We start from the raw sequence: 14,087 nt of genomic DNA, 5'->3' as shown, positions 1-14,087 counted from the left end.
TTGATAAGTTAATGGAAACATTTTAAAATCAGTAGAAAAAATGTTTTATGTTGATGCAATATTGATGTGTAAGTAACAATATAATAAATCTGACACATTGAATGGTGCTCTTGCTTTATTTTCTGGTTAAAGATTCCAAACCCCAAAATCTTGTAGGTCTGTCCCGAAGGGCAACTACCCATGAAAAGTGACTCAACCTAGGTGTAAGGCTCAGGGGTGGAATTGGGATTGAGCTTTTAGGACTTTTTTCTTTAACATATAAATGTCATGGTCTTTTTTTCATGCCCCCTCCCTTTGAGACGGAGCTCCTGGAACTGGCTAACCTCCACCTACCTTCTGTCTTCTAGCTGGCTAAGCTGCTCCTTCAGAGCTTTGTTTCCCTTTCCCTGAAGCAGTGAGCAGCACCATAGTATATCTCTGATATCTAACTTTTTTTATCCTCACAGTCGTTGTGCAAAACAGTTTTTTTTATTTCAGATCCATTTGTTTGCGGTTATATTTAGATGACAGTAAATCAGTCAAGTTATGGCATACATACTTATGAAAACCGTGTAAAGTCTGAGTCTTTTCAGAAAAGCTTTAGTCAAACTACTAAATAACAGCGAGCAGTAGACATGCTCTGACAGATGCAATGCTGAATCATATGATAGACTGACTCCCTGGGTCGAAAGGGAAAGTCATTTTATGTGGCTGCGCTTCTTCCCATGTCTAAAATGTGAAAACGAAAGTTTGCTGGTGAAGTTCACAGTGGTTCTCTTATTGCAGAGTTATTTAACAAACTGAAGTTTTGAGTTTTCAGAAATTTCAGGACTTTTTTTTAATTTAAGGATGAGTTTTTGGATAAAGGTGACATTTTTCTTTTGTTGTTTAGAGATTTGTTTCACAGCCAGAAAGATCCTCAGTTCATGTGGTTGACTCTGTTTTCATTTTTTTTATATACATTACGAGTTCCTTTATCTGTGCTTAAAATCAATAATCAATAAAGTACTATCCTATCCTAAACTAGTGTCATAACCTTCAATCTGCTGGACGGTCCTCACTTTATTTCAAACAATTGAAGTACTCTCAGCTTAAGACAGTACAAGCCTAACACTTTTTATTTTTATATGGGAAATAATGGAATTTCAAACATGCGAATAAAAATGCAATTAATCTCTATTAACTATTGAAATGTTGCAGTTAATCACAATAAACATTTGTAATTGTTTTGACAGCCCTAGTTATGATACAACCTACAGAATTGCAAATGAAGAGACTATTGCATCATCTTTGTCCTTTATCAGGACATACACATCCATGTTGTACAACTAAATATGAAAGATGGATCTTAAAGTTATCAGTTCATCAGCAAAGCTTATCAGGAATTATTCTCACGGCTAGCTTACATCTGTGGCTTTGCTTCTTTTAAGTTACAACATGTCTGCATCATGAGGGAAATCTGTATTGTCTAGCTTTACAGTTCCCACCTTTATGACCATATTACCTAGGTGTGTGTAATGCAGTCTCTCCAGAGTCTTAAGCAATTGCAAAAAATCAAAAGTGCTGTGACTCTTGTGTCTGTTTTGTTAGCTTTACCACCACATGTAGATCGACAGTTGAATGAATGCATTAAGAAGAAGAAGAAGATGCTGTGATGTAGTTTTACCTTCTTCCAGTGAGACGTAACAGGTAGCTGTTAAAGTCAGGGGATCATAAACAGGACACTCAGGTCAGAAAAACCTAGTAAGTAAACATTTTATTGACCTAAAACATGCACATATGGCTGATAAAAAAAATGTATCATTGTTTGTTGGAAAGAAACAAAAAAAGGAATGTTGAACTTGATGGGACTACAACATACATGGCCGAATATCCAAATCCCTTTTTTGAGTTCTTCGACTGCCACAAGAGAAAGAAACGCGTCCTGTTGACAAAACGTCTCGCTTTGTGAGCGTGGTAGTGCTTTGAAATCTGAACATGTAAAATCCGCCTCCTGTTGAAAAATACTTCCTGGTTTTGGGGATTGTGTGATCTGACCTTTAACAAAGTGCATCAATAGTCATATGTAATGTACCTGTGTTACCTGATGAGGGGCTTGGATATACTGGACACTTATACAGCAGTTATAAACATTACTGTTCAAAGACAAGGATGAGCTTCTTTTTTTCTTAACATGGACCTCCTGCAGTGACGTACACCGCAACAACGCCTTTCCTTTGACCGAGCTTAATGTTGCTGCTGCTGGAGCGATGAAATGAAACAGACCCACTGCATATACAATACAAAACGATTACAATATCTTGTATAAAAGATAAGTTTATACATATGTATGCACACATGCTCACATTTGATACATCCTGTACAGTTTGTATGTGTGCACTGTTCTAGTCTAACACACATAAACGCACACACACGCGCACACACACACACGCACATACATACAGAAGTGTCTATTTGGCTACACTTTTCAGTCTTTTTCCTGCTGAAAGGTGATGACAGTAATCCGCCTCCTGTGTGTCCAGAAGGAGGACATGCCGGAGCTCGTCTGTTTGGGCTGTAGAAATAATAAAAGGGAGCAATTCAAACACTGTCCTCCCCCCCGCTGCCCCCCCCCGCACACAAGTTAGGTCGTCGGAGGCAAACCGCTTTTGTCTCCTCCCCTCGCCTCCTCTTTGCCGGCCCCGGAGCTCGTGCCGTTGACAGTCACCTTCCGAGTGTTGGCGCCCTGTTTGGAGGCCGGCGTGTGTCGCTGAGTGTTGTTGGGCACGGTGGGACCGTTGGAGCTTTGGATGGCAGAAGAGGGGTTGTGGGACGCGGGGCTGGACTGCGAGGAGGCTCTGGGGGGCTGGGCCGCAGCGGGACTGTGGACCTTGTCGCTCTGGGAGTCGCTCTCGGACGTGGGGCTTGTGTTGACGCCGTCAGAGTGGCCCTGGGCGGCAGACTGAGACAGCCTCCTGCGCTTTCGGTTGGGTTTGACCAGATACTGCAAGGGGATGGGTCCGGTCTGCGCAGAGGAACACACACACATCATGAAGACCGTGCATTAAAGAGGATGTTTTAGATTTTGTCAACACCTGGTCAAAACGTCCAGACAGAAGTGGAAGAGTGGATTTAAAGCCAAGTCAAAAATGTCCAGCAAGACATTTGTTAAAGTCTTTATATGTGATTTTTTGATCCAGCAGATGTCACCCTTGAGCACCAGCATGAAACCAAAACAACTCGTGCTGCATTGTTGTGTTAGCATGCTAATGCTAGCGATCTTTATTATGCTCGTATCTTCACACTGCATGTAAATTTACCTGAAATGAGCGTGATCTAGAAACACAGTTAAGCAGTGAGTACAGTATGTTATTCTTCTTTTCTCTAGTCCCTCAATTAAACAACTTTTATACATGAGGGGAGGAGTCAGCCGGCCGTCCTGGTGATGTAAACAAAGTGAAGATAGGACTCTGAAAACTCTGAAAACATCACAGACAGTGGGACTCGGGTGTTACACCCATTGTAGACAGTCATGACTCACAGAGTTATTTTCAGAGGATATACTTGATTTATATTACATTTAAGTGTGAAAAATCACATAGAAAGCCTTTAAGTAAATTCATGGTTTTTAATTATAAACGTGACAATATGTTACCAGGTCTTTAATTTACAAGTGCAACACGACCCTCAGAAAACTAACCGTACTTGACCTTTTATAACCTTTCAGTCCACTGTCATACAACTGTGCACTGAAACAAGTCCACTAAACAGTTTTGGTAATGTTGAGTAAGTAAAGACTGGGCCCTCTTTAGAAAGATGAGAGTGTGTGTCTGTGGTCACTTTTTGTTAACGGTACAGTTTCAGTGGAAATTAAAGTGTTTGGGCTGGGAACCAGAGAGACACTGAGATGCTGAGACGGAGTGGTTTGAGAGTAGTTCGATTTTTTGTCTTTCATTCGATTTGGTAACATTAACAGCCTTATCCTAAAAGAGAACATATTCAAACTATCAAAGTTGGGGTTCCGGTGGCGTAGTTGTTGGTGCGCATGCCCCATGTGAGGCTGGTTCTCCAGGTTCCTCATGCCAGGACTGACCTGGGGAAAACTGCTTTCAGTGTTAGTGCTGCAAACTCCTGGAATATTTTACAACAGGACCTGAACTTGAGCACTTTTATCCCTTATGGACACTTTAGAAATATTATTTTTAACCGCCCAATACCTGACTGTAACTGTTTGATTTGATTTTAATTACTGACTTATCACTGCAGTAATTTCATCTTTTAAATTATTTTAGTGTTTTATTGTTGTTATTGCTCTTTTATTGATTTTATTTTCTGTAGTAGCTTTATCTCATTTCTCGTTGTTTATCATTTATGTATGTTTTCTCGGCATCATTGTAAATGAGGGTCACCCTCAAAGATCTCTCCGAGAACTTAAATAAAGGTCGATGATGATGATGATGATGATGTGCGGAGGTCCTCTGTGGGGTCGGCCCAGTTTCGGGTTCAACCTTTAGGTCCTTTTCTAGGATGTCATTCCCCACTTTCTCTCTCTCTCTCTGATTTCTGACTCTATCCACAGTCCTGTCTCTAAAGAAAGCCTTAAAAATCCCAAAAAATAATAATATAAATACATTTTTAAAAAACTATCAAAGTTGTTTCTGTTTTGTGAGAAGAATAAAAGAAGTAATGAGTTGGTTTATCATAAGGAACATTTCAACAACAACACTGTATTACTATGTGAATCTACTCACAATATATTATCTCTGTTCTTATCGGGAATTGAAAAAATGGGCACTCCTCATGAAGGGAAAAAATTAAACCTAAACGAGCAGACCCTTCTGTTGGAGTTATGTTAGCAGTTACAACACTGAGGATCCATCTATCTAAACGTTCACAGCAGTAGATTACACTAACAGTTAGTCACCTGTTACCCAAGTTAAACATATGTAAGCAGTAATGTCAAATTAAGATCTATATGTAGTCATGTGTGGTCATGTAGATAGAAAAGTATGTCTGCTATCCCTACTGAACTCTGCATCCAGCTGTCTGCTTCTTGGTTAAAGCTTGTGGTTTGTGTAGATCAATGGTCATGATACTTTCTATTTTGGGATTAAATAACTGCACAAAGTGTAAGATCTCCATGACATGACTAACAACAGGCTAACGTTAAGGTCACCTGACTTACAACCTTCATGAACAGGCACTCAAACTTACAGCTTTTTATCTTTACCACAAACATGCAGACTGAATATTTAGCCTATTATGCTTAATACAGCAAACACAAGAGTGATCGTCACTGTAAGGTTAGTTTTTTTTGTGGTCGACAGGTAAACCAAATTAAAGTCGTCACTCACCCGTCTCCACTCATAAAAGTAGGCAATATCCATTAGTGTGTAGTAGTCCTTCAACGGCTCGTCTCCATACAACACCTCCACCTGTAACACAGTGAACAAAACAGTTACCACGATGTGACCAGCAGAACTGATGGATGATGTAGTGGCTATTTGTCCAATGTCCATGCAAGAGATCTGCAGGTTTTTGGTGGTTTGTTTGGTTCAAAAGAAAGCAAACAAAAGAACAAAGAAAATCGTGGCTCCTACTGCCTCTCTTGCGCTGGTAAAAAACAATAGGTGCACCCACCCAGGTGCATGCTGGTCCTCTACCTGCCTCTTACTTAAATAACCTCTAGTGCCCACAGTGTTACCCAAAATACCTAACAAAAATACTAATACAAAACTAAATTTACTAAACAAATAACTAGAAAAAAGAAAATATTACCCAAAATCTATTCTAGATAAAGAAAACGTGTAGAATAATTAAATAAACAACAACACCCAAATATTAGTAAACTAAATACCAAAACTAATTCTAACAACAACTAAATAGCTCCAACAGATGATAATGCATCACTCAACTCAACCAGGTGTTAAGCTCGCCAGGCATGGTCACCAGTGAGAGGTGTGACTTTTTGATCCAGTAGATGTCGCCCTTGAGCACCAGCACTAAACCAAAACAAACAACAAACTTATGTCTGGTGACACCACCTATTCTGAAGCCTCCGCTCTCCTCTAACCACTCTCCACTCGCGTTCACACAAAGGAGTTATCAATTAGAACGCACCTTAATTAAAGCACCATTAAGCGCAAGCAGCTTTGCTCGAGCTGCAATTATCTGTGGCACTTCATGGTTGTGTTAGCGGGCTAATGTTAGCACACTTTGGTTAACTTGGTCGCTGAGCCTCCATAGCAGCAGTAAAGAAGGCGTATTATAAACAGCTGCCAGAAAATGAACAAACAAAGAAGTCAGCCGATCACAAAGAGTAGTGCAGCAGTGTGAGCAGCAGCAGCAATCTGTCAGAAATCACCACAATCCTGAGTGTTCCACCAAAACTTCATCTCTTGCTGTTAAGTGTCCTCTTCATCTATCATGAATGTAATTTGTGACTGAAAGTGAAATCTGTGGATTTAAGTGATCAAGGCCCAAGCTCCAGCAGCAGCCAATCCAGTCAACACCAGGCCAGGCCCAGTGCAGGAACAGGGATGCCTCCGAAAAAGCAATCAGATGAAGATACTGCTTCACTCATGGTGGTTCATGAACTCTTGGAACAGCAAAAGACATTCTACAAAGATTTGATTTGTCTTCAAGAAAATCGCTTCAGAGACTTCCTGATGGGAAAACATCCATCACAAGTCGTTTCAATGTTGCTTGCAAATTCAATGAGTTTTTTGTGAATGTGGGAACTTCCATCTCTAAGCAGTTTGGAAACACAAATGAAAGTCCAACCGATTACATCAGAGGTAGCTTTCCATCATTTTGCTCGTTTGAACCTCTTAACTGTAATGAGATAAATTACATTATAATAGAGCTAAAACAATCTGCCCCGGGTCATGACGGCATTAGTGCAACCCTTGTTAAAGAGGTAAAAAGATCAATATTGAAACCGCTGTTGCATGTTTTTACGATGTCCATGGAAACTGGTACTGTTCCTTCTGATCTCAAACTGGCAAAGGTTATTCCACTTTTTAAATCGGGTGATCCAGGACATTTTACAAACTACCGTCCCATCTCAGTTCTTCCATGCTTTTCCAAAATATTAGAAAAACTAGTATATAAACGCATCCTCAAACATTTGAACATGCATTATATACTGTATGAACACCAGTATGGATTCCAAAAAAAATCACTCCGCCTATATGGCCCTCTTACAACTAGTGGACAAGATTCATTCTGCATTAGAAAAGAAAGAGTTTTCATGTGGTATTTTTCTGGATCTCTCTAAAGCATTCGATGCTGTAAATCATGAAATGTCAGTAGCTAAATTATATAGATATGGATTTAATGGAAATGTCCTGGAGTGGCTCAGTAATTATGTATATATCAGACAGCAGTGTGTCAACATAAATGGTGTAGAGTCTGAGAGAACTATGATGCAGTGTGGGGTCCCACTGTTTCTGTTTCTCATATACATTAACCATCTTGCAACAGTATCAAACACAATATGCCCATTATTATTTGCAGATGATACTAATTTACTTGTCTCCAGTAAAAATTTGTCAGAACTCATGGATTAAGTAAATAATGGCATTCTTGCATATTCAATATGGTTTAAAACCAATAAATTGGCATTAAATGTGAAAAAATCTAACTTCATGATATTTGCTGGAAAAATGAAATATAACTCTGAAATGGTGAAATTGTATATAAATGATGAAGAAATGACTAAAGTAACATCAACAAGATTCTTAGGGATCTTAATTGATGAGAAACTTACATGGAAAGATCACATCAGCTTTGTCTGTAGTAAGGTTACAAAATCTCTGGGGATTACTAGAAAACATTTGTGTTTTTTTACACTCTTCTTGTATCTCAACATTATATTACAGCCTAATATATCCGTATCTTACTTTTTGTAATATTGTATGGGCCAGCACTTTCCAAACATATCTTCATAAAATTCTATTACTCCAGAAACGTTTTGTCAGAATGGCAACTTTTTCCAAGTCCTGTGATGCAACATAGGGTATATGTATGTAACATATTGACAATCTTTGATATTAACTTTCTTCAAATAATTTATATTTATTTATTTTTAAAGTTAAATACATGAGTGCAAACTTGCCAGAAAGCTTTAAAGCATTTTTCATTTTTAATTCTCAAGTGAACTATTGCTCAACTAGACAAATCAATAACCTATACCTACCAGTGCATCTCGAGGACAGTACTCAATAAGATACCGTACCATCTTTATTTACTTGATGATTTTTGTCTTTTTCTAGATACAAATTGACTCAGAAATGCGTTGATGTCAGAAAGATTTGTAGTGAATAGTCCTGATTTTGTTATATTGTCTACATACTGTATGTCCTGTTTTGCTCTATTTTTATGTTTTCAATGTTTGTATGTCATTTTCAATGACATTTTATTTTATTTTCTCTAGTCCTTAACTGAAATAGCTTTATACGCAAGGCCGTCCCATCCATGTAAACATGATGTGAACATGATGTGAACATGATGTAAACATGATGTGAACATGATGTGAACATGATGTAAACATGATGTAAACATGATGTGAACATGATGTGAACATGATGTGAACATGATGTGAACATGACAACTGTACAGCTGGTGAGACTCACGCTTCTCACTCATTGTAGACAGTCATGACTCAGAGACACATTAAAAGAGGATATATTGATTTCTGCTGTATTAACAGAATGTGTAGAATGTCTCACATTCTGTCTTTAAGTTTGGCCACTTCTGATGTGGCCTCTTCGGAGCACTTCAGAAAATGCACTTCTGAAAATGTCTAGAAGATTTCAGGACAGGCTGCCACTCAAATCTTCCAGACCTGTTGACACATGTATCATGGTGAACAATGTAAAAGAGTGAGACGTTTTGATGACAGTTTGCACCTCTATATCAATGCTTAACTGATGAGTGGTAAATATATAGTGGCAAGCAGAAAAGAGTTTGAAATGCACAAAGAAGATCATGCCAGTTTCCCTCTAATCCCAGGGGACAAACATCATAACGGCTGTCACTAGCTCGCAGTGCATTATCCACAATATTACCTACTGCGTTCACACTTCACGCAGACAATGTTTCTGCACAGTGGCAGCAAGAAGTCTGGGCGTTTGCGTCCACAAATGCAGCTGCCCATGAACATTTTGGGACTTTTGTGGAATATGTGAAAAGGCCACAGTTGACGGCTCACATATCAAAGTGACATTTCAAAGTTCATGAAACCTGATAAGATGCGACCTCTGTTTTGATGATGTTACTGAGAATTAAAAAATGTATACTATTGTGCCTTGAACCTGAAGTTTACCAAAGAACTGAAACCCACAAGAGTGTCTATTTACCCGATAAGTGTTGGGAATATCCATCTTGCTTCGGAGGAACTTTGCTAAGTGCATGACGGACATGGCTGCCGGGCACTGCAGGAAGCGTTTACCATTGGACTGAGAGCAAAGAAAAGAGCAGATAGGAGAAACATAAGTACAAGATGAGGAGCAGAAACCCACAATAAAACATAAAAAGTGTGTAGGCTTCAAATACTAAGAACTATTCTTAATTCTCAAATCAGCCTCTACCTTGTCTCCTTCCAACTCTGCATGCTGCATCTCATTATTTCTGCAAGGAAAAAATTAAATACAAAGAAAAGGGTTAAAAAATTATATACATAGAACTTTCTTACCACAACTACAGGAAACATGTCCAGAGAAATGTGCCAGGTATGAGAGAAACCTTTTGGAGGGTTTACACAGTTCTTACTCACTCTTTTTCATTTCTGTTTAATATGAGACTTCATTTCATATTTTATTTATTCTATACCAGAGGTCAAAGTTAAATGGTAAATGAGCCACAGCTGCCCCCAACCCAACTGAGCCCTGCTGACAACGCTAAGGGTGAAATCTCAAACCTGCTACTGTGATTGAGTGGCAAAGAATGCACCAATCATTTCAGTCATTTTGTGTTTGAGAAGTGAAGAACTCAAAGTGTTCCATCCACTAAACATGAAGGGTTCATATAGCCTGGGACAACTCAATGTCGTCTGTGTTCAAGGAAACAAAATAAATCCAATCGTTCAGCTCACAGTCAAAAAACAAATGAGCTTCTTTCTGGATTTGCATTTAAAGTATAAAACACGCTGCTAACACAAGAGAAAGTGAAATGACTTTGGCGTGGCACAAAGGCCAACAGTGTCACGATGTGGGACTTGCTAACTGGTGGCTGAATGGAGGGATCAGTGAGGACGATCTGTTTTGTTTACTTTTAGTTCAGCGTAGCAGTCCCAAGTCATAAGCACATTAGGGTAAGATGTGAGGGTTGCTCAAATTATTAACTGCAAATATTTCCAGACCCTCATCTATGAAGTAATGACAGCCGTAGAATGAATCTACCATGTTCTCCTTTCTTGTTTGTGTCTGACCTTACAGCTACATCTCATTGTTTCCACACAACTCTTCACTAACTAGACTCAACATGAAGAATCCTCACTCATGTTTTTTGTATCAAAATGACAAATGATTGACTCACTTGTTCCTCTCATAGAACTGTATGGACAGACTGATGATTTCATCCTCTGCTATATTGAACGTCTCCACCACTTCCCCTGGTTCCAGCACACGATTCTCTGCGTAGAAGTCCCGCCTCCGTTTCATTTCATCTGAGAGGCGCAGCGGGCAAAACATAGGTGTCATAGATGAATGGAAAACGATTGCAAAAAAAAACTGAGACGTAAAAAAAAACACATCCTCACCTTTGAATAACCCTGGAACAAGCTTATATACGATATCTTGTAGAGTTTTGTCCGCTCTAGAAAAGAAAGAAAATGTGTTATCTTGATCAAACTCACTCCAACGGTGTCTTTAAAAAATATATCTGACCAACAAAAAAAAAAAAAAGCATCAAAACCGACCTGATACTGAGCTGTGGACATGTCTTGTGAACCTGGACGTCACATCGCGGGCAGAACTTATTTGTCTCCAGGAAGGCAACGATGCAAGTTTTACAAACTAAAGGAGAAAAGAGGACACAGAGTGATGCTTGAAATGCTGCAGCACCGATACCCTTACAGAAAACCACATCAAGTTCACATGTGGTAAAGCAGGGGTTCTCTAGTGAAATTGGTTTCAAATGTGCAAATCCTTACTTGTAAAATCATGACTTTCAAATAGGAAACTATTGGGTTTGAAACATTTGATGTATGAGAAAGGAAACTACTGTTTTAAGAGCTGTGAAAAATAACTGAGCTACCATTAAAGCTGCAATCCCTAAAGGAGTTTCATGTTAAAGAAATCTCTCTCCAGCAGACACAGGAAGGACACTGTACACTGTAAACAAACTGGGAAATGACACATTTTCTGTACTGGCTGATGTTCAAGCTCAGGCATCACAATCGGTATTGGGGAAGGGGAAAAATTGTAAACACATCACTAAGTGTAATACAGCTATAACTACTTCTATTTGAGCACAATGGATGCATCAGCAGCCTCCACTGTAACATTAGGGTTAAATCAACACATCATTAAGAGGTGTGAAATAACATGGAATGATTGTTTCACGTGCACCGTTATGTTCCCTTCCTGTAGGTCAGAATATGATTCATGACATGACACTCGCCTCCGTACAACCTACAACATGAGCAGGAGCTCTGCTGAATATGCAAACTGTTGTAAGGTCTATGCAAATGCTGTACAGGGCTAAACAGAAACACTGCATGCATGTGAGGTGATGCTCTCATGTGTGTGTGTGTGTGGGGGGGGGGAACTTACATGAGTGCAGGCACTCTACGATGGTTGTGGCATCAATTAAGTACCCAGCGCACAGTGGACATGTGAGATGTGGATTCAGATCTGTGATTTTAATCCGGTTGGGCTGCATTTTATCCATCTGGGCAGATCTGCAGGGGGGGGGGGGGGCACATACAAAACACAAGAGGTTCTTGTTACACAGAGGGGGACACACATCTAAATATTGTGATAGGCTACTAACAGATCCATCCCATATGGTCAATCAGAGACAGTGTCTGCAGCTCGTCCTTGGCACAGCAGATTGAGAAACCACAAACTCGTAGCAATGGTGGTAAATCAAAACAACTGGAGCCTCATGTTGTAGGGGTAAATAACGTGGGGGAAAGCAAGGAGTCGTGCAGCTAAAGTGCAGGCTGTTTGCTGGTACACAGCAGCCGACTATTGAATCGCCCCTGTGTGGCCTCATCTTGTGCATCTCGACCAGCAGCGGGGCAACAAAGAGCGTTTGCTTTCCCCCCGGAGCTCCGCTGGTCCGACCGGCCATCAGAACCGAACACATCCACATAGATCCCCATCAGTGAGGAGGGGGGGGGGGGTGCAGGGGGCACAGAAAATCACACTGGTACACAAAGCAGCCATCTTAAATTCACTGACAGGGCTTCTATGAGGAGGCGAACAAGAGAGACTCAAAATGTGACACCGTGCACTTTGTGTTGCGCCTCAGCAAACAGCGGGGCCGATCAGCCCGCTAAACAACAATCACCGATGCTTTCGTTCCTACCTGTTTAAGACATAAAAGAGTCCCTCTCCTCCCAGCGAGGATCCAGGTAAATTATTTGGACTTGGACAGAATTTGCAGCAGCGCCAGAAAATGGCTTTTTTTTCAGCACCGTCAGAGGACTGCCCATTTTGGATCACGTGATATTATTTTGTCGCCTCGCTTCTCGGGGCATGCAGGGTATCTCCTCTGCAGGCCCCTGCTCACTTTTTTACACACTGTATTTATTTTTGCACTAGCAATGCATCACATGTGATTTTAATTTTTGCTCCTCTATTTAGTCTGTTAATTTATTTGAACAAACTGCAGCGCAGTGTGCTCCGCCCCGCCCTCACTCAGTCTGACTATAGATTGTAAATTATTCTGTCTGCAGGACTGGATGAGGGCCTGCAGGCCTCACGTCCCGGGCCGAGCTGAGGGCTGGCCCAACAAACACGTCTGCAACTTAATTGGAGATTAGCAAGTCTTGTTCCGTTTCATCTGAATATTTTTTTTTATAAAAAAGGCTCAGAAATATAACTATATATATATAGTTTTTTTTACAAAAGCACTGATTTGTTCATCAGATGTTCTTTATGGAATATGGTTGCTGGGTGTCTTCTGGCTTTCATTGAGCAATACAACTATGAACTTTGTTATTTTGGTCATTTACAATACACTGCAATACAATATAACCATTGAATAACCATGTCTAGGCCTATTGAGTGATTAACTTAGACCTAGTCTATATTAAACATTAATTTTAGAAACAACAGTGCAAACACTTTTAAAAATCAAATGATATAAAAATGAAGTAATGTTCGACTTAAATACACAGGGACACAAAGATGTTTTTAAAATCCACATGATTGTCTGATCAAACACACAGTGTTTATTTTCATAAACTGTAGCCCTGTGTGGATTTATGAAGTATTTTAACCCAGTCAGTGGAATACGTGTTGTAATCATCTCTTTTTGTTTTATGCATCAAATGACAGCTGAACCCATAAATCTGAGGTTACAAAGCCGTTTTCCAGGTAACCACGCTCACAATAAAAGCAGCACAAATGAACAGACAGATAAGAGATGATATAGTATCATGCCAGTCAGTAAACAGAACAGTAGACAGACGAGCAGCAGCAGGAGTGTGTTTCATGGGGTCAGAGAAAGTTCATGCTGACAATCACAAAATGTGTAGCCATACTTTAGTCAATGAAGAGTCAGCCGTTACCTGAGCGACCAGGTAGAGGTTTCAATTCTATGAACCTGTGAGAGAACCACAGACACAGCTTCAATGATAGATAGATAGATAGATAGATAGATAGATAGATAGATAGATAGATAGATAGATAGATAGATAGATAGATAGGAACTTTATTAATCCCTTGGGAAGGTTCCCTCAGGAAATTCAGATTCCAGCAGCAGGTAACACCAAAGGATAGAACAGCACACAGATACAAAGAATAAAATAAAAACACAAGTTATATACAAATAATATACTGTACACAGTAGCAGTAATAAACATGTCTAAATAAAATATACCAGTACAGATTTATAATAAAATAGCAGCAGCAATAAGAAAAAGGTAGCAGCAGTTGTGTTGTTTTGGATTTGTC

The 14,087-nt window shown here is 39.7% G+C and overlaps 1 protein-coding gene across 1 annotated transcript; it reads right to left on the bottom strand.

Moving 5' to 3' along the window:
* Positions 1-1,716: 1,716 nt before the first annotated feature.
* On the bottom strand, positions 1,717-12,654 carry LOC132981859 (polycomb group RING finger protein 2-like). Its single transcript, XM_061047969.1, has 9 exons — positions 12,496-12,654; positions 11,736-11,863; positions 10,880-10,976; positions 10,721-10,776; positions 10,498-10,627; positions 9,552-9,591; positions 9,321-9,419; positions 5,313-5,393; positions 1,717-2,983 (listed from the first exon to the last, which is right to left on the bottom strand). Exons 2-9 carry the CDS (start codon positions 11,851-11,853, stop codon positions 2,603-2,605), a joined length of 1,002 nt encoding a protein of 333 aa, XP_060903952.1. The 5' UTR covers positions 11,854-11,863; positions 12,496-12,654; the 3' UTR covers positions 1,717-2,602.
* Between the last annotated feature and the right edge of the window lie 1,433 nt (positions 12,655-14,087).

This window comes from Labrus mixtus, chromosome 2, assembly GCF_963584025.1.
Source record: "Labrus mixtus chromosome 2, fLabMix1.1, whole genome shotgun sequence".
NCBI lineage: Eukaryota > Metazoa > Chordata > Actinopteri > Labriformes > Labridae > Labrus > Labrus mixtus.
The sequence above is the reverse complement of the archived record's forward strand: the minus strand, read 5'-3'. Positions and strand labels throughout refer to the sequence as shown.